Genomic DNA, 27,555 nt, shown 5'->3' with positions numbered 1-27,555 from the left:
CGCCCTGAGTTGCACGAGAACAGGCCTGTGCTGTCTCTCTCCTTCAGCACCACAGTCCCCGCACCCTGGCCTACGACTGCGACACATCCTTGTCTTTGAGGCTGAGCCGACAGAAATAATTTCTTCTTCCAGTTCGAGAATGACCAGTCAGCTGTGTGCCCGGCTCCTCTTGCATTTATTGGAACCTGCTTACCCAACAATCCACAAAGGAGCTTACAGGTAGGGGGTGGGGATATTTAGGGCTCCTGTGACCTAAGCCTGGGATTACTGCAGAAGCCTGGGCTGGCGGGCAGGTGGAGGGGAGGCAGGCAGGTATAGTGGGCGGGACTTGGTGAATTGCTAAAGACACTTCCTTTTGGCAGGAAGCTCTGCTGCGGGGTTAATGTGCTGCGGGGTTAATGCGCTGCGGGTTGGAGGCTCTCCCGCCCCGGGGGGCGCGTGTGCACATGCGTGTTTATGTTGGGGCGGGGGACGGGGAGGAGACCTGAGCAGTTGACGTCAGGGTTTCTTTTCCTTAAACTTCTCCTTCACTTTTTGCGGCTCAAACTGGATCAGTCGCAGAATTTCCGTATTGGCTAGGGTTCCCTCGATGAACTCTTTCTCTGTAAGTTTATCTGTGCACGGGGGGGAAGAAATTACTACAGTCAGGATAGGCTGCAATGAAGCTGACGTCGGCCAGCATACCCAGTACAGATGGATCTATTATGAAAATACTGAGTCTCAGTGCCCCTGAGGGTAACCCCACCCCTGACTCCACCCTAGGACCCCTGGACCTCCCCAGAAACCAGCAACAAGAGGGTTAAGTTCAGGCACTGCCGGGCCTCCAGGAAGTGTGCTGTGTCTCTTCTGATTGGCTGGTGATCCTTTCCTAGGCTCTCTGCATCCCTCATCTACCTTCCCATTTAGGACAAGAGAGATCCTTGTCCCCAACTATTGAATTCAGTTCTATCCAGTGAAATGCACTCACTAAGCCCTTCCTCTGTGCCAGAGTCACTGTGTTTGGGGCTGAGGTCATTGCAGGGGCCAGAGGGCAGGGTGTGGCATGGAAAGGAGTGAGATAATGTCCCCTGGCCCAGGAAACTGCTTGTCTGATGGGGAGACAGTCACCTGTAGAACTGACCCTAAAATGAGGCAGCTGTTCCTTCCTGCTCATGGCTATGCTCATAGTCCTGCACGTAGTAGGTGCTCAATAAAGCTTGGCTGAGCTGATTAGGGTTTCGCCATTGGCTTATGTTCCAGGCCTTTTCGGCAACCTTAATCCTTCCTGGATTAGGATCCAGGCTGTTTCCCTGTGCAGGTCAGGATGGTGACATTTGGGTTTTAAAGTCCCAGCCACCGACTTCCCTGGTGGTGTAGTGGTTAAGAATCTGCCTGCCAATGCAGGGGACGTGGGTTTGAGCCCTGGTCCGGGAAGATCCCACATGCCGTGGAGCAACTAAGCCCGTGCGCCACAACTACTGAGTCTGTGCCCGGGAGCCACAACTACTGAAGCCCTCGCACCTAGAGCCCGTGCTCTGCAACAAAGAGAAGCCACTGCCATGAGAGGCCCGGGCACCGCAATGAAGAGTAGCCCCCGCTCGCCACAACTAGAGAAAGCCCGCGCACACCAACAAAGAACCAATGTGGCCAAAAATAAATAAATAAATGTATATATATTTAAAAAAAGAAGTCCCAGCTGCCCTATCAGCCTCACACATAGCTTGAAACTCCTCCCAGGAGTGAGGCGTTGCCTCCAGACGGAATCACGTGGTAGGAGTCCTGTCTCAGCCTCTCAATACCACTGCCCCCTGTGACATTCACCTGGGTCAGTTTTCAGTTTAGCACATAGCAGAACAAGGGACTCAGCAGGTGAAAGAGCCAGTGGGGTAAGGTGCCACCAGGCGGCATCTTAAGCAGCCAAGAGAAGGTGCTCAAAGGGGAGGTGGCATCTGAGTGAGGCAAGGGAGGTGCCTACCCTCCCAAATTTAAGGAGGCTCTCACTTTTAGGGTCCTGCGAGCACAGGGCTGGCACCTGAGAATGGGTGCCTCCTTAAATTTTGTGCCAGGGCACCTCACTTGCCTCGCCCTAGTTCTGGCCCTAACGTCAAAAGATCTGGTTGCTGATCTGCCTTCTTCCTAGACTGCAGATTAGCAGGTCCTTATTTAACAGCCTGCTCAGGCCTGTGCCTGGGAACCTTGGTAAGAGACTGCCCCAGAGATCACAAAAGGGGCCAATGCTGGTTCCTCAGATGTGTTTGGACCACGCAGTGTTTCATCAGTTGAGGCACTTCGGATTTTAAAAATCTCGATTGCTGGCCTCTCTTTTTAACAAATCAGATGTGGGGCCCCAGTGGCTCTGTATTCCAGTGTGGCAACAATTGACCAGAGGCTGTAAGACCAGACAGACCCTCAGGCCCCACACTGTTTGCCAGTCCCTATCTATCACTTAGTAGGGCCTCTGTCCACTTCTGTCTCGTTCATCATCACGGCCCCTGTGGTCATTCAAGTTTGCAGCCCCCATCTGACACCAGCCCCTCTCCTGTGTCCTTCCCGAGTTGGACATGGGCCTCATGCACCAGCAGCCCTCGCTGCCCAGTTGTGGAATCCATCTGTGCTTACAATGCAAGGCCGTGCTCCCCACAGGCTGCTCCCAGCCAGACTGAACAGGGCAGGGAGCCAAGACAGGCCAGCTCCTGGAAGAAGGGGGCTTGAGGACACCCCCTCAGCTTTGCCAAGACTGTCCTAGCCCAGCACTGCAGTCTAAGACTTTTCTTACCCAACCCGCTTTCCTTGCCTCTGCGCATAAATGTTTCATCTGCTTTGCAGTCTGATGGCTTATCCCTGCCTCTTCCAGACCCCTCCCCATTTTCCCTCATATGCCTTCCCCCCATCAATCTCTTGAAATCTAATTGAAATCTAATCCCATCTGGCCATGCTTCTCAAGAGACCCAAACTAACTTCCTAAAGGAAAAACCATGTAAACTGAGATCCCACTTATTGGGACTCCATGCTTTCAGATTATTCTGAAGTGAGGTTTACCCTGTCCCAACCGTGCAGAAGGCATTTTTATAAACAAGTAAACCAAAGTGTCTAAAAAAAACAGGCACTCCATTGAAAAAGAAAGTGGTTTGCTTGCAAAGCCTCTAAACTTGCCGTTTGCATACAAACTGCTAATGGGCTGTTGCCTTGACTTTTTACTATTCCTTCAATGTGGGTTAACTCTGTCATAACAAAAGATGTTTTTTTCTTCCAAAGCACACCATCATTTAGAGCCTTCCTCCTCCCCCCAGAGATCTCAGGCAGGGATGGAGTTTTATGAGTGGTGGGACGTGGTTCCATTTCCCATCAGCTCCAGAGGGGTCCCACAACTGCCCACTGACCATTCTGCTCACTCCCCACAAAAGCCCTTCCGAGAGCCCCGCAGCAGGAGGAGGGGTCCTCGGTCCTGCGTGGGCACTGGACTCGGAAGGGTCGATCTTGTTGGGATCTCTAGGACACAGCCCACGACTGTGAAATCAAAGCCTAGGAAGGAGAAGTAATTCACCATCATCCGTCTTGCCAAAGAACCCCCAGATCTTCTCAGCTCGCTTCTCCGGGGTGTTCTCATCTTCTGGAAGATGCTTCACGTCCTCAGGACTGATCATCTTGAAAATAGCCTGCACCGAATCAAGAGGGAGAACCCATGAGAGGGAGTAATTCTGGGGGAACCCATGTCGCTTACCAGGATGCACCACAGCAGAGGTTAAAATGCAGATGCTCAGGCCCCAGCCCGCCCTACTGAATCCAAGTTCCTGGGGATGGGGAAGGGGCATCTGTACTTCTGAGGTCCTCAGAAGGGACAGGGAATGTGGGGGAGGGGTGAAGATGGCTTTCCCTTCTTATTTTGTCCCTTTCTGCACTGTTTGAATTTCCTGCTCCTGTAGACATATTACTTTCATCTTATTAAAAAAATGAAGATAAGAATCAAAAACTTACTGATGATAATCCCATAGCAATCCCAAGGCTGCAGTTTGGGAACTGGTAGTACCTTTAACCCCACTCCCCAGAAGTTTTAGAATATCAAACGGCTTCTTCTGGGTCCAGGCGGTACCTTGGTTGTAAGGGCTAATGTTTGTTAAGTGATCAACGTGTGCCACTTTTCTAAGCGCTTTTACCTGTAAACTCATGACAAGTTTATGAGGTGGGGGTTATTGGCCCCATTTCACAGAGGAAGAAACTGAGTCAACTAACTTGTTAGAAGTCACCCAGCCAGAAGCAGAAGAGTGGAGATTCTAACCCAGGCGAGTTTGGTTCTAGAACCTCTGTACTTGCATTCTAGGGGCTGGGGAAGTTCTCGGGAAGCCCCTCATTTACCCTCCTGCTCAGGGAGGGATCCAGAGAGAGATTTAGCCTAAAGCTCAAGGATCCGTCTCACCTCCCTCTAGTCTCATTAATAAAGGAGTTGGATGGACAATATCCAGCAAAGAAGGAAGTGCCTCCCGACCTGCGATCAGGGAAAGGGACAGGGTGGTCTCGATGTGCCCTTTCAGCTCCAGGTTACTAGGATTCCACCAGGCCTTGGAGACATCGGGGAGCCAGCCAGGCAGGGGCAGTAATGCCTGTGAAATTAACCTGGAGGGAAGATCAGCAGCTTTAGAAGCCCCCTTTCAGCTCCCTGTGCTGTAACAAGAGAAGCAAGGAAACCAAACCCAGCAGCTGGGGCAGCAGCCTTGCTGACAGCGCTCAGAGCCCAGAGGTTCCTGGCACTGAAGTGCAGCAGCTCCCTTAACTCCTCCGTCTGTCCTGAGCCAGGGAACCATGTGCACGCTGGACGGCTAAAGGCTGGGAGTGACTGGCTGCCGGCCAACCCCGCTTCTAACGCCAAGGACGGACTGTCAGGGCCTTGGTGAATGGACCGAGAACGAACAATTGCATCCTCACCCTGGGCGCTGGGAGATTATATGGTTTTCTTGAGGCCATGCAGTTTGGTGGTGAAGTAGTTGGGACTAGAATCCCTAACTTCTGACTCCCAGGCCAGTGACCTTGAACCTGGTGAATAGTAGAGGCTCGGCATCATTTTTTTTTTTTTTTTTTTTTTTTTTTTTGAGGTATGTGGGCCTCTCACTGTTGTGGCCTCTCCCATTGCGGAGCACAGGCTCCGGACGTGCAGGGTCAGCGGCCATGGCTCACGGGCCCAGCCGCTCCGCGGCATGTGGGATCTTCCCGGACGGGGGCACGAACCCGTGTCCCCTGCATCAGCAGGCGGACTCTCAACCACTGCGCCACCAGGGAAGCCCTCGGCATCATCTTGCATAGCCTCAGCTGTGGATGCTCCCCTCCTTCTCTCCTCCCCCAGCTCCTCCTTTCCCTGAAGGAGCACCAACTTGTAGGCCTCTGCTGGGCCTGGCATCCTTTAGGTGGTTCTGAGGGAGTGGTCCCCATCCCAGGCCACCTGCCAATCCAGGGGAGCTTGCTCTACAGGCCGTGCCCAGAGGCCAGCGAGGTTCCTGCACACACTTGCCCCTAATGGGAGGCCCAAGCAGAGTCCACTAACCACAAGCTGCATGCTTAGCTATTTTATTTATGGTTTCTCCTAATAAGGGTGGAAGAACTGTGCAAATGAAAGCAGGATTGCAAATGCATCAAAAAATATGAAAAGGGCCTCCCTGGTGGTGCAGTGGTTGGGGGTCCGCCTGCCGATGCAGGGGACGCGGGTTCGTGCCCCGATCCCGGAGGATCCCGCGTGCCGCGGAGCGGCTGGGCCCGCGAGCCATGGCCGCGGGGCCTGTGTGTCCGGAGCCTGTGCTCCGCAGCGGGAGAGGCCACGGCAGTGAGAGGCCCGCGTACAGCAAAAAAAAAAAAAAAAAAAAAAAAAAAATATGAAAAATATTCTCTCTTAACAGGAATGGAATTAGAGAAATAAAGCTAATGGCATGGAGTAGTGGGGCAAAAAAGATCCTGTAAAACGATACTAAATGAAGGGAAATAGAAATTATATAATAGGAAAAAATAGAAGCATCTTCATTGTCCAAAAATATAGGGATGGCTAACTAATTTTATGGCATGTCCATAAGATGGAATTCTAAGCAGCTATTAAAAACAGTTTGATATTGAAAACATTCATAATAAAATAGTGGCTGAAAAAAGTATACTAAAAACTATATGTGAATATGTCATAGTTCTAAAATTATTTTTAAATCTACAGATAGAAGACTGGAAAGGTATATGCCCATATGTTGACAGTAGTTTTCTCTCTATAATGAAAGGCAATTTTCATTTTCTTTTGTGTAGGTTTCTAGATTGCATGGATTACTTATATATTAAATGAAACTATTTTTCAGACATCTAAAAATCTTATTGGATGATCTTATCCTGGGCCAATGTATTTGAAACATGTGTCTTTAAAATGACTTGTGAGGGACTTCCTTGGTGGTCCAGTGATTAGGACTCGGAGCTTCCACTGCCATGGCCCTGGGTTCAATCCCTGGTTGGGGAACTAAGATCCCACAAGCCGTGTGGATATATATATATATATCTATATATATCTATATATATGTATATATTTATAAATTTATATATTTATATATATTTATATATATATATAATGACTTGTGAAAGAATCTGAGTATGTCCTGTGGAAGGTTTTGAAGGACTTTTTTTTTTTTTTTTTTTTTTAGCGGTACGCGGGCCTCTCACTGTTGTGGCCTCTCCCGTTGCGGAGCACAGGCTCCGGATGCGCAGGCTCAGCGGCCATGGCTCACGGGCCCAGCCGCTCCGCGGCATATGGGATCCTCCCAGACTGGGGCACGAACCCGTATCCCCTGCATCGGCAGGCGGACTCTCAACCACTGCGCCACCAGGGAGGCCCCTTGAAGGACATTTTAATGAAGGAAGGAAGGAAGGTGGGAGGGAAAGAGGGAAACAATATAGGTAAATAATAGGAAATACCGAGATTCTTCTTCTTCAGGAGGAAAATGAAGCTGTGGGAACACACCCAGCCCTCTCTTTTTTTTTTGTTTTTCTTTTTGCGGTATGCGGGTCTCTCACTGTTGTGGCCTCTCCCGTTGCGGAGCACAGGCTCCGGATGCGCAGGCCCAGCGGCCATGGCTCACGGGCCCAGCCGCTCCGCGGCATATGGGATCCTCCCAGACCGGGGCACGAACCCGTATCCCCTGCATCGGCAGGCGGACTCTTAACCACTGCGCCACCAGGGAGGCCCCAGCCCTCTCTTAATATTGGTCTATTGGAGACCCCTCCTGACCACGCTGTCAGAGCCACTGACCCACAAAGCGCGGTTCCCCACTCCCCCCTCCAGCCCCGCCCCCAGCCAGGCCCCCTGTGCAGAAGCAGCAGCAGGGAGGGGGTCCTGATCCCGGGTGACCCCCGTCCAGCTCAGCCGGGAGCACAGAGGCTGACACTGACCGAGACGATCTCCAGCACTTCGTTCTTGCTGATGCTCCCGTTGCCATCCACATCGTAGAGGGAGAAGGCCCACTCCAGCTTCTGGTTGGTCTTGCACACGCTGGTCATGTGCAGGGCGATGACATACTCCTTGAAGTCCAAGGTGCCATCGCTGTTGGCGTCAAAGCTGCGGAACACGTGCTGGGCGTAGGCCTTGGGGTCGGCCTCAGGGAAGAACTTGGAGTAGATGGTCTGGAACTCCTGTCGGGTGATGCGGCCGCTGGGACACTCCTTCAGGAAGGTCCTGTACCAGGTACTCAGCTCCTCCTCTGTGAACCTGGTGTTCAGCTGCAGCTCCTCCAGGATCTCCTTGGACAGGGCTCCGCTTTTGCTGTTCCCCATGGGTGAGGAGGTGTGGGCCCAGCCGGTCAGTCACCGCTGGGTGGGTGGGCGTGTGGGAGCAATGAGGTCTCCTGGTTGCCTGGCTGGGCGCTGCTGGAAGCGGTTGCACCCTGAGATGCTGGTGGATTAGGAGGATTTGTGGCTGGCTCACCTCAGTACTTGGAGGAAGGAGGGGCCTGGAGCTTGAGTGGGGAGACGAGCTCCCAGAAGCCCCCTGAGATTAAAATAAAGAGCTGACAGCAGGGGGTCAATCCATCTTGGCCTTCTGGGAGGATAGGACAGGTGATCAGAATCTTCAGAGCCGAAGCCTTGAGCCGAGGCCTTTCCCACTGCCCCTCATCCATCCCTGCCCCAACTTACCCCACCAGCTCTAGCTCTCTAAGAGCAACGATGTTCCCTGCCTGCCTTCTGCCCTAAATCTGAGGGTCTCAGCGACAGGCATGGCCCTGTAATGCAGGGGTCAGGAGCCAGGCTCTGGAACCAGCCCAGGTTCAAATCTCAGCTTTGCAATTTACTAGCTGTGTGACCCCAGGTGCGTTTCTTAACCTCTCTCTGCCTAGAATTCTCTTCTCCTAATCTTTCACCTCCTTCACGGCTTTCCTGAAATGTCGCCTTCTCAGCCAGGCCTATAGTCACCATTCTGTTAACAAGAGCACCCCCAACTGTCAGCACGCCCCAGACTGTTTATCCTGCTTGATTGCTCTTCCTTGATTGCATGTACACCTTCTGACTTACTGCTTATTTATTCTGCCGGCTGCCTGGGATCGCACCAGAATGAAAGCGCCATGAAGGCGGGGATTCTATCTGTTTTGTTGCCCACTGCATCTCCATTGCCAGAAGGGTATCTGGCGGGTTTGGGCCCTCAGTGACTATTCTTTGAGTGAACTGGCATCATAATAGCGTCTCTCCCACTGTTATTGTGAGGCTGAAACGAGTTAATACGTGCAGTGCATTTAGAATAGAGCCTGGCACGTAGTAAGAGCTGAACACATGTTAGTTTTTGCCATTATTCTTCTACGACAGGGATCAAAAACTAAACTGCCTACAGGGGCCAGCAAGTGGAGTGTGTGAGTGAAGCTGGGGGGTCAGGGAGGCAATAGGAGTGGTGAGGCCCATGCCTACATGGCAGGGGCTGCCAGTGTTCGAGTCCATTTGGATGTGGTCAGATGGGATTATGGCCTGGCGTTACTAGATTTTTTGGTAAGCCAAAAGAAATCCAGAAATCAGATTTTCAGTTGTAATTTCCAAACTTTAAGAGTCATTTCCAAGTTTTCAGAAACACAGGGTGGGATAAATATAACTTATCTGTGGCTCAGTTTCAGCTGCAGGTCATCAGTTTGCAACCAAGCCTGGTGCCAGGAGCTGGCAGACAGCAGTACATGCTTGTTGAGTGAGTGAATGGACAAGTAGGGCTTAGGGAGCTCCACCAGGGGAGGCTTCCACCCCTGCGGTCAGCTCAGTCACCAGAACAAGCCACAGGGAAGAGCCCTTGTGAGTAGGTTTGCACCTGAAATCTCATCACCCAAAGGAGAGGTCGGTGGTGCCCTTGCTTGGCTGAGCATAACGCCTGGAACCCCAGAATCGCCATCTTGGATGGGAGAGATGTCTCTTCTTTGTCCAGGGGTGGTAACTATAAAGAATAAAGCCCACAGTGTCTAGGCGGGTGAGTTGGGGTTTTTATCCTATTTCGTAACAGGCTAATGGCAGGGGAAAGCAGGTCCCCGCTGCTGGGAGAAAGCCACCTGCCAGCCTCCCCTGATGTTGCTCAGAAAGGCCCCAGAAGTTCAGGCACAGATGTGCGGACCTGTCCCTCCTGCCCACCCCACCCACTGCGGGTCCAGAGTGTTTCTCAGGAGGCCTTAATGTTAGGGGGTGGGGTGTGTGTGTATGTGTCATTATTTTTTCCCATCAGTTTGTGACAGCATATTATTTCTCGAAAGGAGCCCTTTCTCTTTGTCTAGACTTTCGCTATCTTGCAGCAAGGCATTTGTTCTCCAGAGCAGTTAGAAACAGGACAGTCAGTGAACTCAAAAACAAACAAACAAACAAACACAACCCAGGCCATGAAAGTGAGGCCAGAGGCCTTCACCCTGGCCTCTGAACCTGGCATGGGAGGTGATTAGAAGTGCCTCCTGGGTATCCACACCGAGACTGCAGGTGAGGCGAGGCCGATGTCACAGGAAGAAACCAAGCTCCAAAAGGATGTCACCTGCCTGTGTCACACAGTTGCCAAATGGCGAAGCCGGTAGGAAAGCCCAGGGAGGCGAGACTCCCCACTTAGGGCTCTTTTTTTTTTAAATAACTTTATTGGAGTATAATTGCTTCACAATGGTGTGTTAGTTTCTGCTTTATAACAAAGTGAATCAATTATACATACACATCTGTTCCCATATCCCTTCCCTCTTGCATCTCCCTCCCTCCCACCCTCCCTATCCCACCCCTCCGGGGGGTCACAAAGCACAGATCTGATCTCCCTGTGTTATGCGGCTGCTTCCCACTAGCTATCTACCTTACGTTTGGTAGTGTATATATGTCCATGCCTCTCTCTCGCTTTGTCACAGCTTACCCTTCCCCCTTCCCATATCCTCAAGTCCATTCTCAAGTAGGTCTGTGTCTTTATTACTGTTTTACCCCTAGGTTCTTCATGACATTTTTTTTCTTAAATTCCATATATATGTGTTAGCATACAGTATTTGTCTTTCTCTTTCTGACTTACTGCACTCTGTGTGACAGACTCTAGGTCCATCCACCTCATTACAAATAGCTCAGTTTTGTTTCTTTTTATGGCTAAGTAATAATATTCCATTGTATATATGTGCCACATCTTCTTTATCCATTCATCCGATGATGGACACTTAGATTGTTTCCATCTCCAGGCTATTGTAAATAGAGCTGCAATGAACCTTTTGGTGCATGACTCTTTTTGGATTATGGTTTTCTCAGGGTATATGCCCAGTAGTGGGATTGCTGGGTCATATGGTAGTTCTATTTGTAGTTTTTTAAGGAACCTCCATACTGTTCTCCATAGTGGCTGTACCAATTCGCATTCCCACCAGCAGTGCAAGAGTGTTCCCTTTTCTCCACACCCTCTCCAGCATTTATTGTTTGTAAATTTTTTGAGGATGGCCATTCTGACTGGTGTGAGATGATATCTCATTGTAGTTTTGATTTGCATTTCTCTAATGATTAATGATGTTGAGCATTCTTTCATGTGTTTGTTGGCAGTCTGTATATCTTCTTTGGAGAAATGTCTATTTAGGTCTTCTGCCCATTTTTGGATTGGGTTGTTTGTATTTTTGTTATTGAGCTGCATGAGCTGCTTGTAAATTTTGAAGATTAATCCTTTGTCAGTTGCTTCACTTGCAAATATTTTCTCCCATTCTAAGGGTTGTCTTTTGGTCTTGTTTATGGTTTCCTTTGCTATGCAAAAGCTTTTAAGTTTCATTAGGTCCCATTTGTTTATTTTTGTTTTTATTTCCATTTTTCTAGGAGGTGGGTCAAAAAGGATCTTGCTGTGATTTATGTCATAGAGTGTTCTGCCTGTGTTTTCCTCTAAGAGTTTGATACTTTCTGGCCTTACATTTAGGTCTTTAATCCATTTTGAGCTTATTTTTGTGTATGGTGTTAGGGAGTGATCTAATCTCATACTTTTACATGTACCTGTCCAGTTTTCCCAGCACCACTTATTGAAGAGGCTGTCCTTTCTCCACTGTACATTCCTGCCTCCTTTATCAAAGATAAGGTGACCATATGTGTGTGGGTTTATCTCTGGGCTTTCTATCCTGTTCTATTGATCTATCTTTGTTTTTGTGCCAGTACCATACTGCCTTGATTACTGTAGCTTTGTAGTATAGTCTGAAGTTAGGGAGCCTGATTCCTCCAGCTCCGTTTTTTGTTCTCAAGATTGCTTTGGCTATTCGGGGTCTTTTGTGTTTCCATACAAATTGTGAAATTTTTTGTTCTAGTTCTGTGAAAAATGCCAGTGATAGTTTGATAGGGATTGCATTAAATCTGTAGATTGCTTTGGGTAGTAGAGTCATTTTCACAGTGTTGATTCTTCCAATCCAAGAACATGGTATATCTCTCCATCTATTTGTATCATCTTTAATTTCTTTCATCAGTATCTTAGTTTTCTGTATACAGGTTTTTTTGTCTCCCTAGGTAGGTTTATTCCTAGGTATTTTACTGTTTTTGTTGCAGTGGTAAATGGGAGTGTATCCTTAATTTCTCTTTCAGATTTTTCATCATTAGTGTATAGGAATGCAAGAGATTTCTGTGCATTAATTTTGTATCCTGCTACTTTACCAAATTCATTGATTAGCTCTAGTAGTTTTCTGGTGGCATCTTTAGGACTCTCTACATATAGTATCATGTCATCTGCAAACAGTGACAGTTTTACTTCTTCTTTTCCAATCTGTATTCTTTTTATTTTTTTTTTCTTCTCTGATTGCCATGGCTAGGACTTCCAAAACTATGTTGAATAATAGTGGTGAGGGCTTCCCTGGTGGCGCAGTGGTTGAGAGTCCGCCTGCCGATGCAGGGGACACGGGTTCATGCCCCGGTCCGGGAGGATCCCACATGCCACGGAGCAGCTAGGCCCGTGAGCCATGGCCGCTGAGCCTGTGCATCCAGAGCCTGCGTTCCGCAACGGGAGAGGCCGCAGCGGTGAGAGGCCCATGTACCACAAAATAATAATAATAATAATAATAATAGTGGTGAGAGTGGACATCCTTGTCTTTTTTTTTCTTTTAAAAAACAATTTTTTGTTGTTGTTGTTTGTTTGTTTGGCGGTACGCGGGCCTCTCACTGTTGTGGCCTCTCCCGTTGCGGAGCATACGCTCCGGACATGCAGGCTCAGCGGCCATGGTTCACGGGCCCAGCCGCTCCATGGCATGTGGGATCTTCCCAGACTGGGGCACGAACGCATGTCCCCTGCATCGGCAGGCAGACTCTCAACCACTGCGCCACCAGGGAAGCCCCTAAAAAACAGTTTTATTGATGTATAACTTCTATACCAAAAAACCCCACAAAACCCTGCACATGTTTAGTGAATACAATCTGATGAGTTTGGACATATGCACACACCCATGATAGTACCACCACAGTCAACGTAATAAACATATAGACTCATCCATTACCTCCAAAAGTTTCCTTGTGTCTTCATTTTTGTGTGTATGGTAAGAGCGCTTATTATGACATCTACGTTCTTAACAAAAAGTTAAGTGCACAATACCATGTTGTTAACTATAGGTGCATGTTGCAGAGTAGGTCTCTACAACCTAGGCATCTTGCATAACTGAAACTTTGTACCTCCTACACAAAAACTTCCCATTTTCCCCTCTCTCCAGCCCCTAGCAACCTCCATTCTATTCTCTGCTTCTACAAAGTTGACTATTTTAGATACCTCATATAACTGGAATCATGCAATATTTGTCCTTCTGAGACTGGCTTATTTCACTTAACATAATGTCATCCGGGTTCATCCATGTTGTCACAAATGGTAGGATTTTCTTCTTTTTTAAGGCAGAATAATATTTCATTGAATGTATGTCATACATTGTCTTTATCCATTTGTTTCTTGATGGACATTTAGGTTGTTTCCCTATCTTGGTTATTATGAATAATGCTGCAATGAACAGGAGATTGCAGGTATCTCTTTGAGATACTGATCTCAAGTATTCTGGATATACACCCAGAAGTGGGATTGCTGAGTCACATGATAGTTCTATTTTAAGTTTTTGGGGGAAACTCCATACTGTTTTCCATAAGGGTTGTACCCATGTAGGTTTCCACCAACAGTGTCACAAGGATTCTCTGTTCTCCATAACCTTGCTAACACTTATCTTTTGTTTTTAGTGATAGCCATCCTAACTGGTATGAAGTGGTATAGCATTGTGGTTGTGATTTGCATTTCCCTGATGATTAGTGATATTGGGTCCTTTTCATGCACCTGGTGGCCATTTTTGGTCTTCTTTGGAGAAGTGTCTATCCAAGTCTTTTGCCCATGTTTAAAAACAGATTATTTTGTTGTTGTAGTTGTTATTGAGCTGTAGGAGTTTCTTGTATATTCTGGGTATTAACCTCATCAGATAAATGGTTTGTAAATGTTTTCTTCTATTCCTTAGGTTACCTTTTCACTGTTTTATTTCCTGTGTTGTGCAGAAGCTTTTTAGTTTGATGTCATCCCAACTTGTCAATTTTTGGTTTTGCTCCCTGTGCTTTTGATGTGGAATTCAGGTAATCATTGCCAAGACCAGTTTCAAGAAGCTTTTCCCTTATGTTTTCTTCTAGGAATTTTACAATTTCGGGTCTTATATTTAAGTCTTTAGTCCATTTAGAGAGATGTGAATCTTTTTTTTTTTTACAACTTTATTGGAGTATAATTGCTTCACAATGGTGTGTTAGTTTCTGCTGTATAACAGAGTGAACCAGTTATACATATACATATGTCCCCATATCCCTTCCCTCTTGCATCTCCCTCCCTCCCACCCTCCCTATCCCACCCCTCCAGGTGGTCACAAAGCACCGAGCTGATCTCCCTGTGCTATGCGGCTGCTTCCCACTAGCTATCTACCTTACGTTTGGTAGTGTATATATGTCCATGCCTCTCTCTCGCTTTGTCACAGCTTTACCCTTCCCCCTCCCCATATCCTCAAGTCCATTCTCAAGTAGGTCTGTGTCTTTGTTCCTGTTTTACCCCTAGGTTCTTCATGACATTTTTTTCAAGACATTACAGCCGCCTCCTTTCTCAAGGAGGCCTGAGCAGAGGAGGCAAGAAGCTGCATTTCTGAAGGTGAGGACCTGGGTTGCCATGACGACGGAAGAGGTGGGCAAGGAGGCAGGGCCCCGGCTTAACACAGAAGGCAGCCAGAGCTCCCCCAGTCCCTCTGCCCTTCCCAAGGGCAAGGAGGCAGGAGCAGGTACTGTCCACGTTCTTCAGGTTGCTGTGCCCAGGAGGGGCCCGACCGTGGGAGGGGACCACAGGCAGCTGTGTTGATGCTGCCGAGAGAGGGGTCATGACCTGGAGGTTTGTTTGAAAACCTGAATAAACATCTTCTATCAGTGGGAGAGTTTATGCTCCTTAGCCAAACAAGTTGTTGGGGATGATGTATTGTGAACGGATTTGTTAAGTCTGAGCCGGGGCCATAAACTGCCCCCGAACCCCCAAGACCACTGGGGAGAAGTCCTCGTCTCTGGCCAGTGACTCTGTGTCTTCCCCTCCCGGCCTGGCCTTCACTGAAAGACACAGGCTCTTCCCAGAGGCTGGCCCTGTCCCACCCCAAGCTGGGAGTCCCCCAGTCCCCATCCCGTTCCTCTACCTTCCCCTGCCGTGAGCTGAATGGCAAGCGGACCCTTCGACCCCGGCCAGGAAGCAGAGAGGAAAGGGGGTTTGGAGAGGGCGGGTGGGAGGCCGAGAATGGGAAGGAACGCCCCTCCCAAGGGCGTCCCCATCGCGGTAAATAGAGATCCGTCTTTAGGGTTGCTTGGACCGACATCCTCGGAGTCATCACCAGCGCCTCTGTTTCCGTCACACCCCACTCCAATCTGGCTCGAAATCGTGCTGGCTCCACTTTCAAGGCACATCCAGAACCTGAGCATTCTCTCCACCTCCACGTGGCCACCCCTGCAGGTACCATCCCCTCTGCCCACATTCCGGCTGCCCTGGTCCCCTGACCCCCTAGCGAGCCCCACAGCAAGGAAATTAGGCTGCGCGCTCCCCAGTTTGGACCACCCCACGCCCCCAGAGTAAAAGTCTTAGGCCTTGCAAGACCTTCCAAGCTCTGCGGAGTCTGCCCACCCCGCCCCGCCCTCCAGCCACACTGGCCTCAAACAATTAGGTGCCTCCGGCCCTTAAAGGGGCTACCTCCTCTGCCTGGAACATGCTTCCCCCAGCTACCTGCCAGGCTCCCTCCCAGGTCTCCTCGACGTTGGTCAAATGTCACCTTCTCAGTGAGGCCACCCCAATCACCCTATTTCATGTTGCAACTCACCCACCCTCACCCCTGAAACTACCCATCCCCGCCCCCCGCCCTTTCTCCGTAACACCTAACATCTTCACACACACTGTATCATTTCATTACTCTCTTTCAGCTAGAAAATAAGTTCCATGAGGTCAGGGTTCTTGATCTGTTTTCATCTCTGATGTGTCCCCAGTACTGAGAGCAGTGTCTGACATACAGTGGTGTTCAGTAATGATGGATGGATGGATGGATAAGAAAAGAAATAACAGCCAGGAGCCTCTTCTGTTCACAAGGACAGAAGTCTCCAGGGGAGGGGACTGGGGCCAGGGGTGTGGGTCTGGCAGCGTGATACCCATCGGGGGTGGGGGTCAATGCCCAGGTGCCCTTTATCCCTCTGCTAAGTCATTGGGAGTAAAATTATCACCAAGCCTGGGAGTATGGGAGGAATGCTGAGCCCATTTGTACAAAGGAGAGTGTGGCTGTCCTCCAGGAAAGAGGGTTGCCCACTGGGACGACTCAGTGTCTCTGGACAGTTTATTTTACATGGGATGAATCTAAGCATCTCAAGTGTACACACAGAGCCGAAGAAAAAAAAAATGAGAGCATTTAACTTCCTGAAAACGCTTTATAATAATGCAGAACAATTATATATAGCAAACGCCTTCAAAATTTAAACCCTTTAAACATTTAATTTTTCAGCATTAATACACGCAAATGCTATTACGGGGCTGGGGTGGGGTGGGGTGGGGTGGGGACAGGGTGGGAAGGGTGGATTACAGCCTCCACAGGGATCAGAGTTTCAAGAGTGTTACTTATAAATTATAGTACATCCATTTTATTTACTGATCTAGGCAGCCAGGGGATGGAAGGATATACAATGTGGAGTAAACACATTCATTCTAGGATGAGGAATGCTGGAGGAGACACTGCTTTTAAACGTTAAAAATGTATAAAGTATTTAGCAAAAGTTACAGAAAACAGAGCAAACAAGCAAGTTTGTTAGAAAATTCCACTTTCATGGGGTTTGCTGATGTGCTCATGTTTGTGAAAGGGCTGCCCGCCCCCTTCATCTCCTTCCTAAGGGCAGAGAGGCAAATTTGGGGTCCCTGTCACCAAGGATGGCTGGTGTCCCTTTGAATGACTGTCCCTGGGTCCACATGGCTGCCTGGAGGCCACAGTCCCGAGAGCCAGTCTGCTGCCGCGTGTGGCCCCAGAGAGGGAGCATCTCCACTCGGTAACACACAGGTCCCGGGAGGGGATGTGACTTGACTTCAGGTTATGGGACACATGAAACAGCAGAGCAGGGCCAGTCCGGTGCTCTTGCCCTGGTACCATATGCTTTCCTTCCTCATCCCCACGTCATACTGTCCCCAAGAGAGCACGCGTGTGCCTGGCCCCCTGCATCTCGCCGCTGCAATCCCATTAGGAATTTCCCTCAGACACAAAGGGTCAATTCCCCTGAACAGCGCATAGAGATCCAAGTTCATCACAACCCCTCTCCCTCAGAGGCACCTCCCAACAAAGGCACCCAACAGCCACGCCCCAGCATCTAGAGGGTTAGGGGAAATGGAACATTGGTTTTTGTCACTTGTCTTGGTCTCACCCAAACCAGGAAAGGGGAGTTGGGTCCCTCACTTTCAGCAAAGGCCCGACAGAAATGACTTTCACGGTGTGAAAGTCTTTCGTGGTCCCTGGCAGCGTGGGACCCTGTGACTTGGGCTCCATGGCCCATACCTTCACCTGGCCTGGACCCAAGAATGTCTTCCATTTGCTGGGAGAGGTGCCTGGTTGGTTGCCTTCTGGGGCTCAACTTTCACCGAGCAGGGCACCATCAAGATGTGCTTGGAGGAGCTGTTACCTTGGGGGTCAGGCCCAGAGCTGACTGGTGTCAGCTGGGTGTGGTCCTCTCTCTGCCACCATCCAGTACGGTGAGGGCACAGGCCAGGTGAGCAAGGCTCCGGCAGCGACAAGAACCTGAACGGAGGGGGCTGTGTCTTCATGCCTGTTTTTGCTCCTTGGAAGTGACTTTAAGGACATGCTGTCAAAACTTGGTGGATGAAAATTAATGACTTCTGCTTTCTTTAGGGGTCCAAAGAGGAACTACCTCATTCTCAACAGCTCATGAAATTACATTTTTGTGTCTGAACAGAGAAGCGCCTGGGTATGCCTCTCGTGAGGGCGTTAGGTGACATCACACACAGCCGTGCTGACGGGACACAGACTGGGCATGACGTGGGCACAGGGTACAAAACTGGAAGTGACAAGGGGAGGAGACAGAATGCAGCAGCTGGAGGAAGCCTGGGAGACCCGTCTAGAATGAACACCTTCAGTTTGCCGATGAAGGAACAGAGATTCAGGAAAGGGTGGTGATGGGCTCCCTGTCTTCTCCTCCACGCCCCCTTCACCCACCTTCCACACCCCCTAACCCTCACCAAATGGCAGGGACTGGGCAAGTTGAAGGGAGGGTCCCCAGAAGCAAGTAGAACTGCCAGCTGAGATGCCAGCAGAAGTGGAGGGCAGTGGAGACCCTCCCCACTCCCTCCCCCCGACCCCAGCAGCTTTCTGCACTGTCAAAGACCTAAAATGATCCGAAAATGCAAGTGTGAGCCCCAAGAACCACTCGTGGACGCAGCTGGCTGAAAGTAGCCGTGCAAGCGAGCTTAAGACCCCAGGCCAGGAACTTTGGGGGCAGACAACTCACTTTAAAAGCAAGGAAGCAGCGGGGTGCACCCATGCAATGGACCGCTACTCGGCGATATAAGGGGACAAGCTACTGACATCCAGCCGCAAGGTGACTCAGAGGCAATAAGCCAAGTGACGGAGGCCAGACTCTAAGGCTACTGCAGTGTGGCTCCATTTCTATGACATTCTAGAAAAGGCAAATCTGCAGGGTCAGAAAATCCATCAGTGGTCACCAGGTGCTGGGGGTGGGAGGAGTGGGTGGACATCAAAGGAGCCTGAGGGGATGTTTTGGAATGATGGAAATATCACGTTGATTTTGGTGCTGGTTACAAGGCTGTGTACCTTTGTCAAAATTCACTGAACTATACTTCAAAAGGGTAAATTTTACTGTATGTCAGTGAACCCCCAACACCAAATGTCAAAGATCGCAATAAACTTGTAAAAAGAAAAGGCAGGGGGACTCGGGCGGGGAGGTTTATGGAAATAAGACAGCATGCTGGCTAAGGAAGCTGGCTGATCTGTGCCCTACTTAACATTTGTCCAAGGCTTTCCCTACCTACATAATCACCAAGCAGGTCTGCAGAATCCTGTTTAAACTCCCCTTGTCAAGGCCACTCACAGCTGGAAGTAAAATCACTTAAACAAGCTGAGGTCTTTGACGTCCTTTGAATTTCATGGCTTGAATTTCCAAGAAGGGACTTTGGCTCCGCCAAGATTTCTCTGCACCCATCCCCTAATCTCGTAATTGATTGGTTTTCACAAAGGGAACAGAAACAAACCCCTGGTTCCTGAGTTGTAGGGTTTCTATTTGCTTCGATCATTAATCAGCCCCAGTGAAGGGAGAAATGTCTCCTACTGCAGAAACCCAATCCACCCTCACCAGTGAAAGGAGGCCCAAGGCAGTCCCACGGGCAGAACCTCAGGGCAGCCGTCCCTGTGGCTCAGCTGGCCAGGGCTTTGCAATACTGATCAAAAGCAACAGAAAAAAAAAAAAAATGGAGAGGAACAAGTAGCTTTTCCTGGAGGTTTTCGTGGCAACTCACTTTTGTTTTAGAGACTATTTTGTAAAAAATCAGGCTATCACAGACAAAACGAAGTGCATCCGTGTCTCCCAGGTAGAAGAGGCTCACCTGTCCTCAGAAATGGAACAATTGGATGGGCTCAAGGATGGCCTGGGGCCACTCACCCTGAATCAAGCCAGGCAGACCCTCCTATAACCTACACGCCAAAGCCCAAACCCAAACCACCACCGGGGCCGAGGGCCCCTCCGAAGCACGCTTTTAGGTATTCCAGACTTCATCCTAACTGATTTCACCCACAGGCGGAGTCCTGTTAACATAGGGACTCCAGCCCTGCTTGTAATTCGCTGTTCATTTCATGGCTCTCACTGGCCATCCTCCGGCTTCATTTTTCCTCTTTGTAAAGTGAGAAGAATTATTTAAAACAAATCTCTGAAAGTTGAGTTGGATATAAGCCGTTGAGGGTCTGGCGGACCAGGGGATTATACTCTTGTTGCTGCCTGGCTTTTCCATCCTTGGGTAAATGCCACATGGCAGTAGTTTGTATTATGATTACAGGCTCCCAGTGGGTTAAATGTGGAAGGGGTGCAAGGTTCTCTTTCCCCAGAAAGGTCTGAAAACATCCCCCTTCCACATGGAGAATAGAGGGGGGCCGGGGGCGGAGTGCCTGTCTGGTATGCAGCTACATTTCTAGTACGGCACAATGCCTGGCTTGCCCCAAGTGTCTGCTGATTAAATGAATGAATGAGTGAATGAATGAAAGAAGAGCTATCAGCACAACAGGCAGTATCTCTGCAAACCTAAATCCTGCAGAGAGTACCTGTATGTGAATGCCGAAGTTACTGACCTGCAAGACCCCTGGAGAAAAGACCAGTCTATACAAAACAAGAGACTGCGGGCTTCCCTGATGACAGGGCCATACCTTGTCCCTAGGTCTTAGCACACTGCCCAGGCTCAGCTAAATGCTTGATGAGTGAATAAAGGAGGGAAGAAAAAAGAAAAAGATGTGGAGGGGCTAATAAAACCGAGGGAAAAGGATGAGGGGGAAAGAATGACTTCAGAAAATAGATTGGCCCACACAGGGCCGACTTGGGCTACCCTGAAAGAGGCAAGAGAGCCCCAGGGAAGAACAGAAGAGTCTGGAATCCTCAGATGGGGATGAGAAAACAAAATCCATGAGCGATATCACACTCAAAGTATCTGTGTTAATAACAAGGCTATTGGCTTTGAATGTCGGAAAATCATCCACGAGTTAGTTTACTAAGCCACAAAGCAATTACTACTAGCACCGATTTTTTGTAAAGAAACCAAAGAAATGATATCCCCAAACTGGCAGCTGGTGTCATGGCCCAACTGCAGACCAGAAGGAGTGGTTCTCCATGCCAGACACAGCTCCGTCCTGATGGCCTTCATGTTGGTGAAGGCCTTCCTGTTGACCTTTCTGGTTGGGATGTTTCAATAAGAAAACTGGCAAAGGCTGGTTTGCTTTAGGCTATTCGGCATCTTTCTACTGTAACTATGAGGGCGCCATACTGACTCAAAAGGCAGAGGTGCCAAAGGATTCAAGAATAACAAGTCATCAGTTACCAGCATGGACGACAGAGAGAAAGACTAGGGAGTTATCTTCTTAGACGTCTGCCCTTACGAGAAACATGTGAGTCCTGTGAATCCAAAGTAATCAAGGGAAAGATGAACAAGAAAGATGGGTTCTCAGGGTGTGGGTTCCAGGCTAGAATGTGCCCCTTGCAAGTTGTCTGACCTCCTTCAGCCCTTTTCTTCTTCCCGTGGCCTCGAGCTGATTCTCAAGATTTAACATGTAAGGGAGAAAGTGATGAGTGAGGACCCGATGGCAGTGCCCAAACTTCCCAGGTCACACTCAGACCAGGCTCTCCCAGGAATGGGGAGATGGGGAAAGGGCAAGGGCGTAGCAGCACCAAGCAGGGGCTCCGTGCGGGGCTTTGAAACGTGCAGGAGCTGAGAGGCCACGGTGCCAGACTGCCTGGATGGTGACACATACTGCGGCCACGGGAGTCTGCAGTGCCTGCCAGTGAGAGCCATACATGAGACAGTGGTCCCGACCCCGCTGTGCGTAGGCAGGTGGAGCCATCTGGGGGGTGACAGACACTGGCCCCAACCCATCTCCAACATGGGACTGACCCAGCCCCCGGGACAAGCGAGGGTGGAGGAGGGAGCTCCCCCGAGGAAGCGGCTGTGGGCTGGGTGGACGGGGATGCCCAGAGAGAGCACATGACCGTTGATGCCTGATCTAATAGGAAACGCGATTCAACGCTCCGACTTGGGGCGAATTTGCTGAATGAGGTAGTTCCATCCTGACCTCTGCAGGCAGGGTCAGTCTGGGACAACAGGAGCCAGGCATTCTTCCCAAGACTCCCAAGGATGAAAAGTAGCCGAGAAGAGCCAGGATGTGGGCTCCCAGAATATGCAATGGGAAAAAACAAAGAGGGAGGGCTGCTGCAAAGGATTCTGGGTGCGGGCTGTTGCGCTGAAAGGTGCCGTCTCTCCATGATTCTGATCCTGACACTTGGCTTGGAGACAGAGACCTCTCTCCCCCGCCCCTCCAAAGCCCTGGAGACAAGTGGGCTGGCTGGAGGAAGGGCCTTGGGGCTTCCAGGGGCATAAGCATGTAACACAGCTGGCTCTGGGTGGGGAGGGGACCTCTCTGGTGCTCAGCAGGGACCACAACGTCCCGGCCTCGGTTTGTTCTCGAAGTGGCAAGCACGGCATGGGACTTGGGGGGCTTCAGCCTCGGAGACAAGGGCAGGGCTACGGATCCACCTTCTCGGCCTGGGAACACTGGGGAGCTCCCCATGGGGCCATCCGGGCCGCCCTTCTGGCTTCACTGTCCCCTCTCCTCAGTGGACCAGGAGAGCGGGTGGGAGGGCAGCTCCGCTTGGGAGCAGGTCCCCCCCTGGCAGGAGTGCTACCTCCTCTCCGTGGGACCCCAGCCCCTCCTCGGCAGGAACCCCCAGGCCGTGTGTCTAGATCTCCATGTCCACGGGGCGGATGTTACCCGTCTTGTGCTCTCTGACCCACAGCTCCCTGTCTTTGGCTGGGTCCACTTTTCGAAGCAGTTGGTCCACAGGCTCGACTGTCTGCAAGGGATGGAGAAGAGGGATACCTTCAGAGGCAGCGGCTGAGCCAGGGACACATCCTCTGAACCACTCTCTAGAGGGTTGTGAGGCCCCGGGGAGGCCCGTGCGAGGGACAGACGTGGGGGGGGGGGCTGGGAGACCCGGGGGGCTGAAGCTCTGGCCTCTGCCCTGCTTTCCCTCGTGCATGTGACCCTCCAGACCTCAGAGTGGATGAAAGGGCAGGTGGCCCAAGGGTCTGTGACCTGTTCCTCCTTCCATCAGTCCCCACATTCACCACCTGAGAACAGGTCAAATGGAACGTCGGCTTGAGAGGTTTTGAATAGTTCCAGCATCGTAAGAAATTCGCCAGGGGAGGCAAGGACATCTCCAGCTATTTTAACTATCGTGACGCATCTATGTGACGCGCTCGGGATGGATTCACATGGACAGCCAGGGTAATTGACATGTCCATCCCAAGAGGTCACCCGCAGGCCCGAGCCCGTGCCCACCTTCCGGACAGATTCATCTGTAGCGGCTACTTGACCTGCCACCACGGCACAGGGCCCTGGCTCTCCCCGGCCCCACGCCCCCCAGGGGCCCCGCTGGCCTCGGCCTGGGGAACTCACGCTTTGGTTGAACATGTCCGTCTCGTGCCGCAGCTGCGTGTACTGGCACAGATGCTGCCGGATCATCTCCACCCTCTCCACCTCCAGCCGTTCCAGCTCCTGCAGAGGAGGAAAGCGGCAGAGACCTCTGGGGGTGTCCCTTCCACCTGGGGACCTTCCCCACCATGCGGGTCCCACTCCCCCCTATACACAAAGCACACATGCTGCCCGCTTATCCCCCAGCCTGCCTGACCCTCTGGGGACTGACGAGGAACCCACCCCGTAGTCTCCCGACTCTCATTCTGCCAGGCGTGGTGGGTGCTAAGAGCTTTACGGGCACTGCTTCATTGTCCTCATCATAATCGTAAGAGGTTCTCTTCTTACCCACATTCTCCAAACAAGGGAATGAACACCTACAGAGGTAACATCGCTTGCCCACAGAGACAGGGAATTATGGGAGCAGCGGGATTTGCACCAGGGTCTGTCGTGCCCTTAATCATGCGTCTGCACCAGTGCAGCCCAGCCCCAGCCCCTGATGGCGTGGAGAGATGGAACACGTGCAGGAGCTTCTGCACCTCCAACTCTTGGGGCTTTGTCCCTGGGCCTCTGCTGAGCGGCCTCGTCTCCTCTGTCCACCCCAAGCGCTGAGGGGCAGGTCAAGGGAGCCAGGAGGGCCGGGAGCAGGGTGGCCACTGTCAAAGGGAAGAGCGGAAGGCGTTTGCCCTTTGGATCCTAGGTGGCTCTGCATCTTTGGAATTTAGGAGATCCGGCTGCTATTCTGTGCACAACTAGGTCACTGTTCAGGTGATTAACCAGGGCGTAGGAAGTAAAGCAGGGAGTTTAATTAGGAGATTAACCAGGAGGAAAACTAGGTCACTGTCCCCGGGGGAGGCCTCTAATCTGCTCTGGTGGACTGGCACCTGGGGAAGGCAGAGGGTTAGTCTCATGCTGGACAGACAGATGGACGGCGGTGGCTTGGGGGCAGTGGGACGGTGTGATAAGCACCTGGCATGATGCCTCCTTTCTCATCTGGCCCCATGACCCACGTGCCAACCCCGCTTCAACCCACTCAGTGGGTGCTGACTTCACAGAAATACTCAACTTGGCTATTTTTCCTAAATGGACCACTGTCTGCTTGGTTGACCCTGACCCCTCAGAAGGATGCAGCACGAGCCCATTGTTGCCTGTGTTCACACAGCTAGGAAGTGCCAGGGCAAGGATCTGAATCCACACAGGCTGGTCTGGAGTTCAGGTCTCAGTCCCAACACTAGAGCAGATCTAATGACCATCTCCATGGTCACCTCCACCCCACTGCCTGCACATCCACCACCATCCACCCAGGGATTCCTGAGCGCCCGCCCCTTCATGGACAAGCGTATGCATCTCTGGTCACTCACCAAGGTGGTGGTCACCATCTCTTCAAACCACTTGGACTGGGCCTGGTTGTAGAGGTCCACACAGCGCATGAGGTCATCTCCTGGAAGGGCCAAGGTCATTGTCATACTCTGAGCTGTCCTCACCATGGCCGCCTTCTCCCACCTGCACCCCACAGCCAGGGTGATGGGAGGCCACCGGAAAGCTGGTGGGTGGGGAGGATGAGCAGAGCAAGAGAAGGGGGCAACCCAGCCTTACGAGAGGCCGGCTTCAGAGTGTCCATCTGAACTAGACTCCAGACACCAAAAACTCAGGAAGGGGGTTTCTCAGTAAGAATGTATGTATGGTAGGGGTGGGGGGAGTACTCCTAGGACCCCCAACTCTATCATGAGCCCAAGAAATGCTTCCTCTTCTAAAGATGGGAGTTTCATTTCACATTGGAGAGTCCTGCTTGGTTGAAACATGTGACTCAAGCAACTTGCTACTAGTTAGAGTTAAAGAAGGGAAGTTTGCAAATCACGTGTGTGTGTGTGTGTGTGTGCGTGTGTGTGTGTACATACATGCAGCAGCAAAGGGTGGGTGGGAAGAGAATGAGCTCTTTCTATAGTATTTTATTTCATAAGAGAGAGATCTGAAACAAACTATGTAACAAACTGCAAGTAACTGCAACATTACTAAGGTCCCAGCATCCCAGACCCTTGCTACATGGAACACAGTTCCTGGACCAGCCGCGTCAGTGCGCCCTGGGAGTTTGCTCGAAATGCAATCTCAGGATGTTTCTGAGACCTAGTGAATCAAAAACCATTTTCACAAGATCCTCAGGTGATCCCCGTGCACATCACAGTTGGAGAAGCACAGCTTGGTCTGCATGTAGTTTCCTGATCATCACAGGGTGCCAGAGAGAGGAAGACATCATGGTCTCTGCTCACGATGGGAAAACTCATGAGTGAACCCAGAGGTAACGATGAACTCTTCAAAGGGATTCCTATAATGGCATCACCTTGCTCATGTGGGTTCAGATATGAAAGTGAGTGAAAGAAAGTGGGCAGAGTTATGCCCACATGACCCAGGGCCTGGCTCAGGACCCCCTCCCCAGTGAACCATACACCATTAGCTGGGAACTAAGCCTTCCTTGAGTAACAGAACCCAAATCAAGGCTCTGTTCATTGTGCCCTTGGTTCAAGGCCAAGACTGGGCCCTTGATCCCAAGAAAGACTGAACTATAGGGAAGAAAGTGGATATTTCATTGCAGATGCATTCCCACCAAGAGCTTGCGCCTGACCGTGGGTGGGGTCACCCTATAAACAATATGAAACTCCCAAAGCCCTGTTTGTTGATCCTGATTTTGACAACATGCTTCAGGAACTTCTGCAACATCAGGAAATAGTATAGGTGAAGGTAGGTGTGTCTCTTCTCTAGGCATCCCAAGGGTTTGAAATCAGGCCCTTCTGAACAGTACAGGTTAAGGACATGGATTCTGGAACCAGATCTGGGCTGTCATACAGCTCCACTGTTTACTAGCCGTGCAACCTTGGACAAGTTGATTCACCCTGCCTGTGCCTCAGTTTCGTCATCTGTAAAATGGGGATAATAATGGTACCTCCATAGAGCCACGGTGAAGATTAAATAAGCACACCCTCCCCCAAAAAAAGAAAAATAAAAAAGAAAACACAAAGAACAAAATAAAAAGATAAACAACTTACGAAAAGTATTTGCAATTCAAATGACAAAAAGTTAATTTTCTTTATCAATCAATAAGAACAAGACCAGCCATTTGACATAAAAATGGGGAGAGCTGGGCTTCCCTGGTGGCGCAGTGGTTGGGAGTCCGCCTGCCAATGCAGGGGACGCGGGTTCATGCCCCGGTCCGGGAAGATCCCTCGTGCCGTGGAGCGGCTGGGCCCGTGAGCCATGGCTGCTGGGCCTGCGCGTCCGGAGCCTGTGCTCCGCAACGGGAGAGGCCACAGCAGTGAGAGGCCCGCGTACTGCAAAAAAAAAAAAAAAATGGGGAGAGCATATGAGTGAATCATAAAAAAAAAAAGCCACGACGATTTATAAGTCTAGTTTTAAAATGCTCAACTCCACTCAAAAAGCAGTGTAGGGCTTCCCTGGTGGCGCAGCGGTTGAGAGTCCGCCTGCCGATGCAGGGGACGTGGGTTCGTGCCCCGGTCCGGGAAGATCCCACATGCCGTGGAGCGGCTGAGCCCGTGAGCCATGGCCGCTGAGCCTGTGCGTCCGGAGCCTGTGCTCCGCAACACGAGAGGCCACAACAGTGAGAGGCCCGCGTACCACAAAAAAAAAAAAAAAAAAAAAAAAAAGGCAGTGTAAATTAAATTAGAAACAAAATACTATTTTTTACCAGATAGTTACAATGTCAAAATCTGAGAGCATTCAGTGCTGACAAGAGTTTAGGGAACAAGCGTTCACAGAGCTATTGGTGGGCACCCCTCTCTGGAAAGCAACTTGGAAACATCCATCAAAATGAATACAAGCATCTGACCCAGAAACCCCGACCCCATCTCTATACTGTCTATATGCAGGTTCTGTTCCCCCCACCCCTGAGATGCATTTATAGTAACAGCATCGCTGGCATTGGCAAAAACTCTGAAACAATCTAAAAGTCTTACAAAAATCAATTAGGGGAATGATGAAACAAATCTGGATACGATCATACACTTGCTCGCTATTCAACTATTTAATAAGTCTGATGTACATGAATGGATGGGGAAATAAATTTATGGGTGATGGAATAGAGCTATCTCTAAGATATATCAATTAAAATATAAGTTCAGAACACAGCATAATATGATTTTATGTATATGAATTTTTTGTTTGTTTGTTTGTTTGGCTGCACTGTGCAGCATGTGGGATCTTAGTTCCCAGACCAGGGATCGAACCCGGGCCCCCTGCATTGGACGCACGGAGTCTTAATCACTGGACCTTCAGGGAAGTCCCTATAAATTTACATATTAAAAAACATTTAAAAAATTAAAACACTAGGATGTGTTGATGGTGATTATATCTGGGGAATAAGATTTTATATTCTTACGTGTTGATTAAA

General features: G+C 50.2%; 2 protein-coding genes across 4 annotated transcripts in view; both read right to left on the bottom strand.

The window, feature by feature from the left end:
• Nucleotides 1–498: 498 nt before the first annotated feature.
• RCVRN (recoverin) lies at nucleotides 499–7,761 on the bottom strand. Its single transcript, XM_060082905.1, has 3 exons — nucleotides 7,381–7,761; nucleotides 3,524–3,635; nucleotides 499–614 (listed from the first exon to the last, which is right to left on the bottom strand). The coding sequence occupies exons 1-3, from the start codon at nucleotides 7,759–7,761 to the stop codon at nucleotides 499–501; spliced, it is 609 nt and encodes a 202-aa protein (XP_059938888.1).
• An 8,674-nt stretch (nucleotides 7,762–16,435) lies between these two features.
• The window catches only part of GAS7 (growth arrest specific 7), a 203,568-nt gene continuing 192,448 nt past the window's right edge, over nucleotides 16,436–27,555 (bottom strand). For all 3 annotated transcript variants that reach the window (XM_060081685.1, XM_060081687.1, XM_060081686.1), the window contains exons 12-14: nucleotides 24,518–24,597; nucleotides 23,142–23,240; nucleotides 16,436–22,536 (exon numbers count right to left, since the gene is read on the bottom strand). In XM_060081685.1, the coding sequence (XP_059937668.1) occupies nucleotides 22,423–22,536; nucleotides 23,142–23,240; nucleotides 24,518–24,597 (293 nt within the window). In that variant the 3' untranslated portion in view covers nucleotides 16,436–22,422. The remainder of the gene's footprint in view (nucleotides 22,537–23,141; nucleotides 23,241–24,517; nucleotides 24,598–27,555) is intronic.

Source organism: Mesoplodon densirostris, chromosome 18, assembly GCF_025265405.1.
Source record: "Mesoplodon densirostris isolate mMesDen1 chromosome 18, mMesDen1 primary haplotype, whole genome shotgun sequence".
Lineage (NCBI taxonomy): Eukaryota > Metazoa > Chordata > Mammalia > Artiodactyla > Ziphiidae > Mesoplodon > Mesoplodon densirostris.
Note: the sequence above shows the minus strand (reverse complement) of the source record. Positions and strands in the feature narration are given on the sequence as shown.

Coding starts and splice junctions, on each gene's coding strand:
- RCVRN (XM_060082905.1), bottom strand. CDS start 7,761: ATGGGGAACAGCAAAAGCGGAGCCCTGTCCAAGGAGATCCTGGAGGAG. Junction 3,636..7,380: donor AAGTGCTGGAGATCGTCTCG/GTCAGTGTCAGC, acceptor GATTCGGTGCAG/GCTATTTTCAAGATGATCAG. Junction 615..3,523: donor CTTTGGCAAGACGGATGATG/GTGAATTACTTC, acceptor CCCCGTGCACAG/ATAAACTTACAGAGAAAGAG.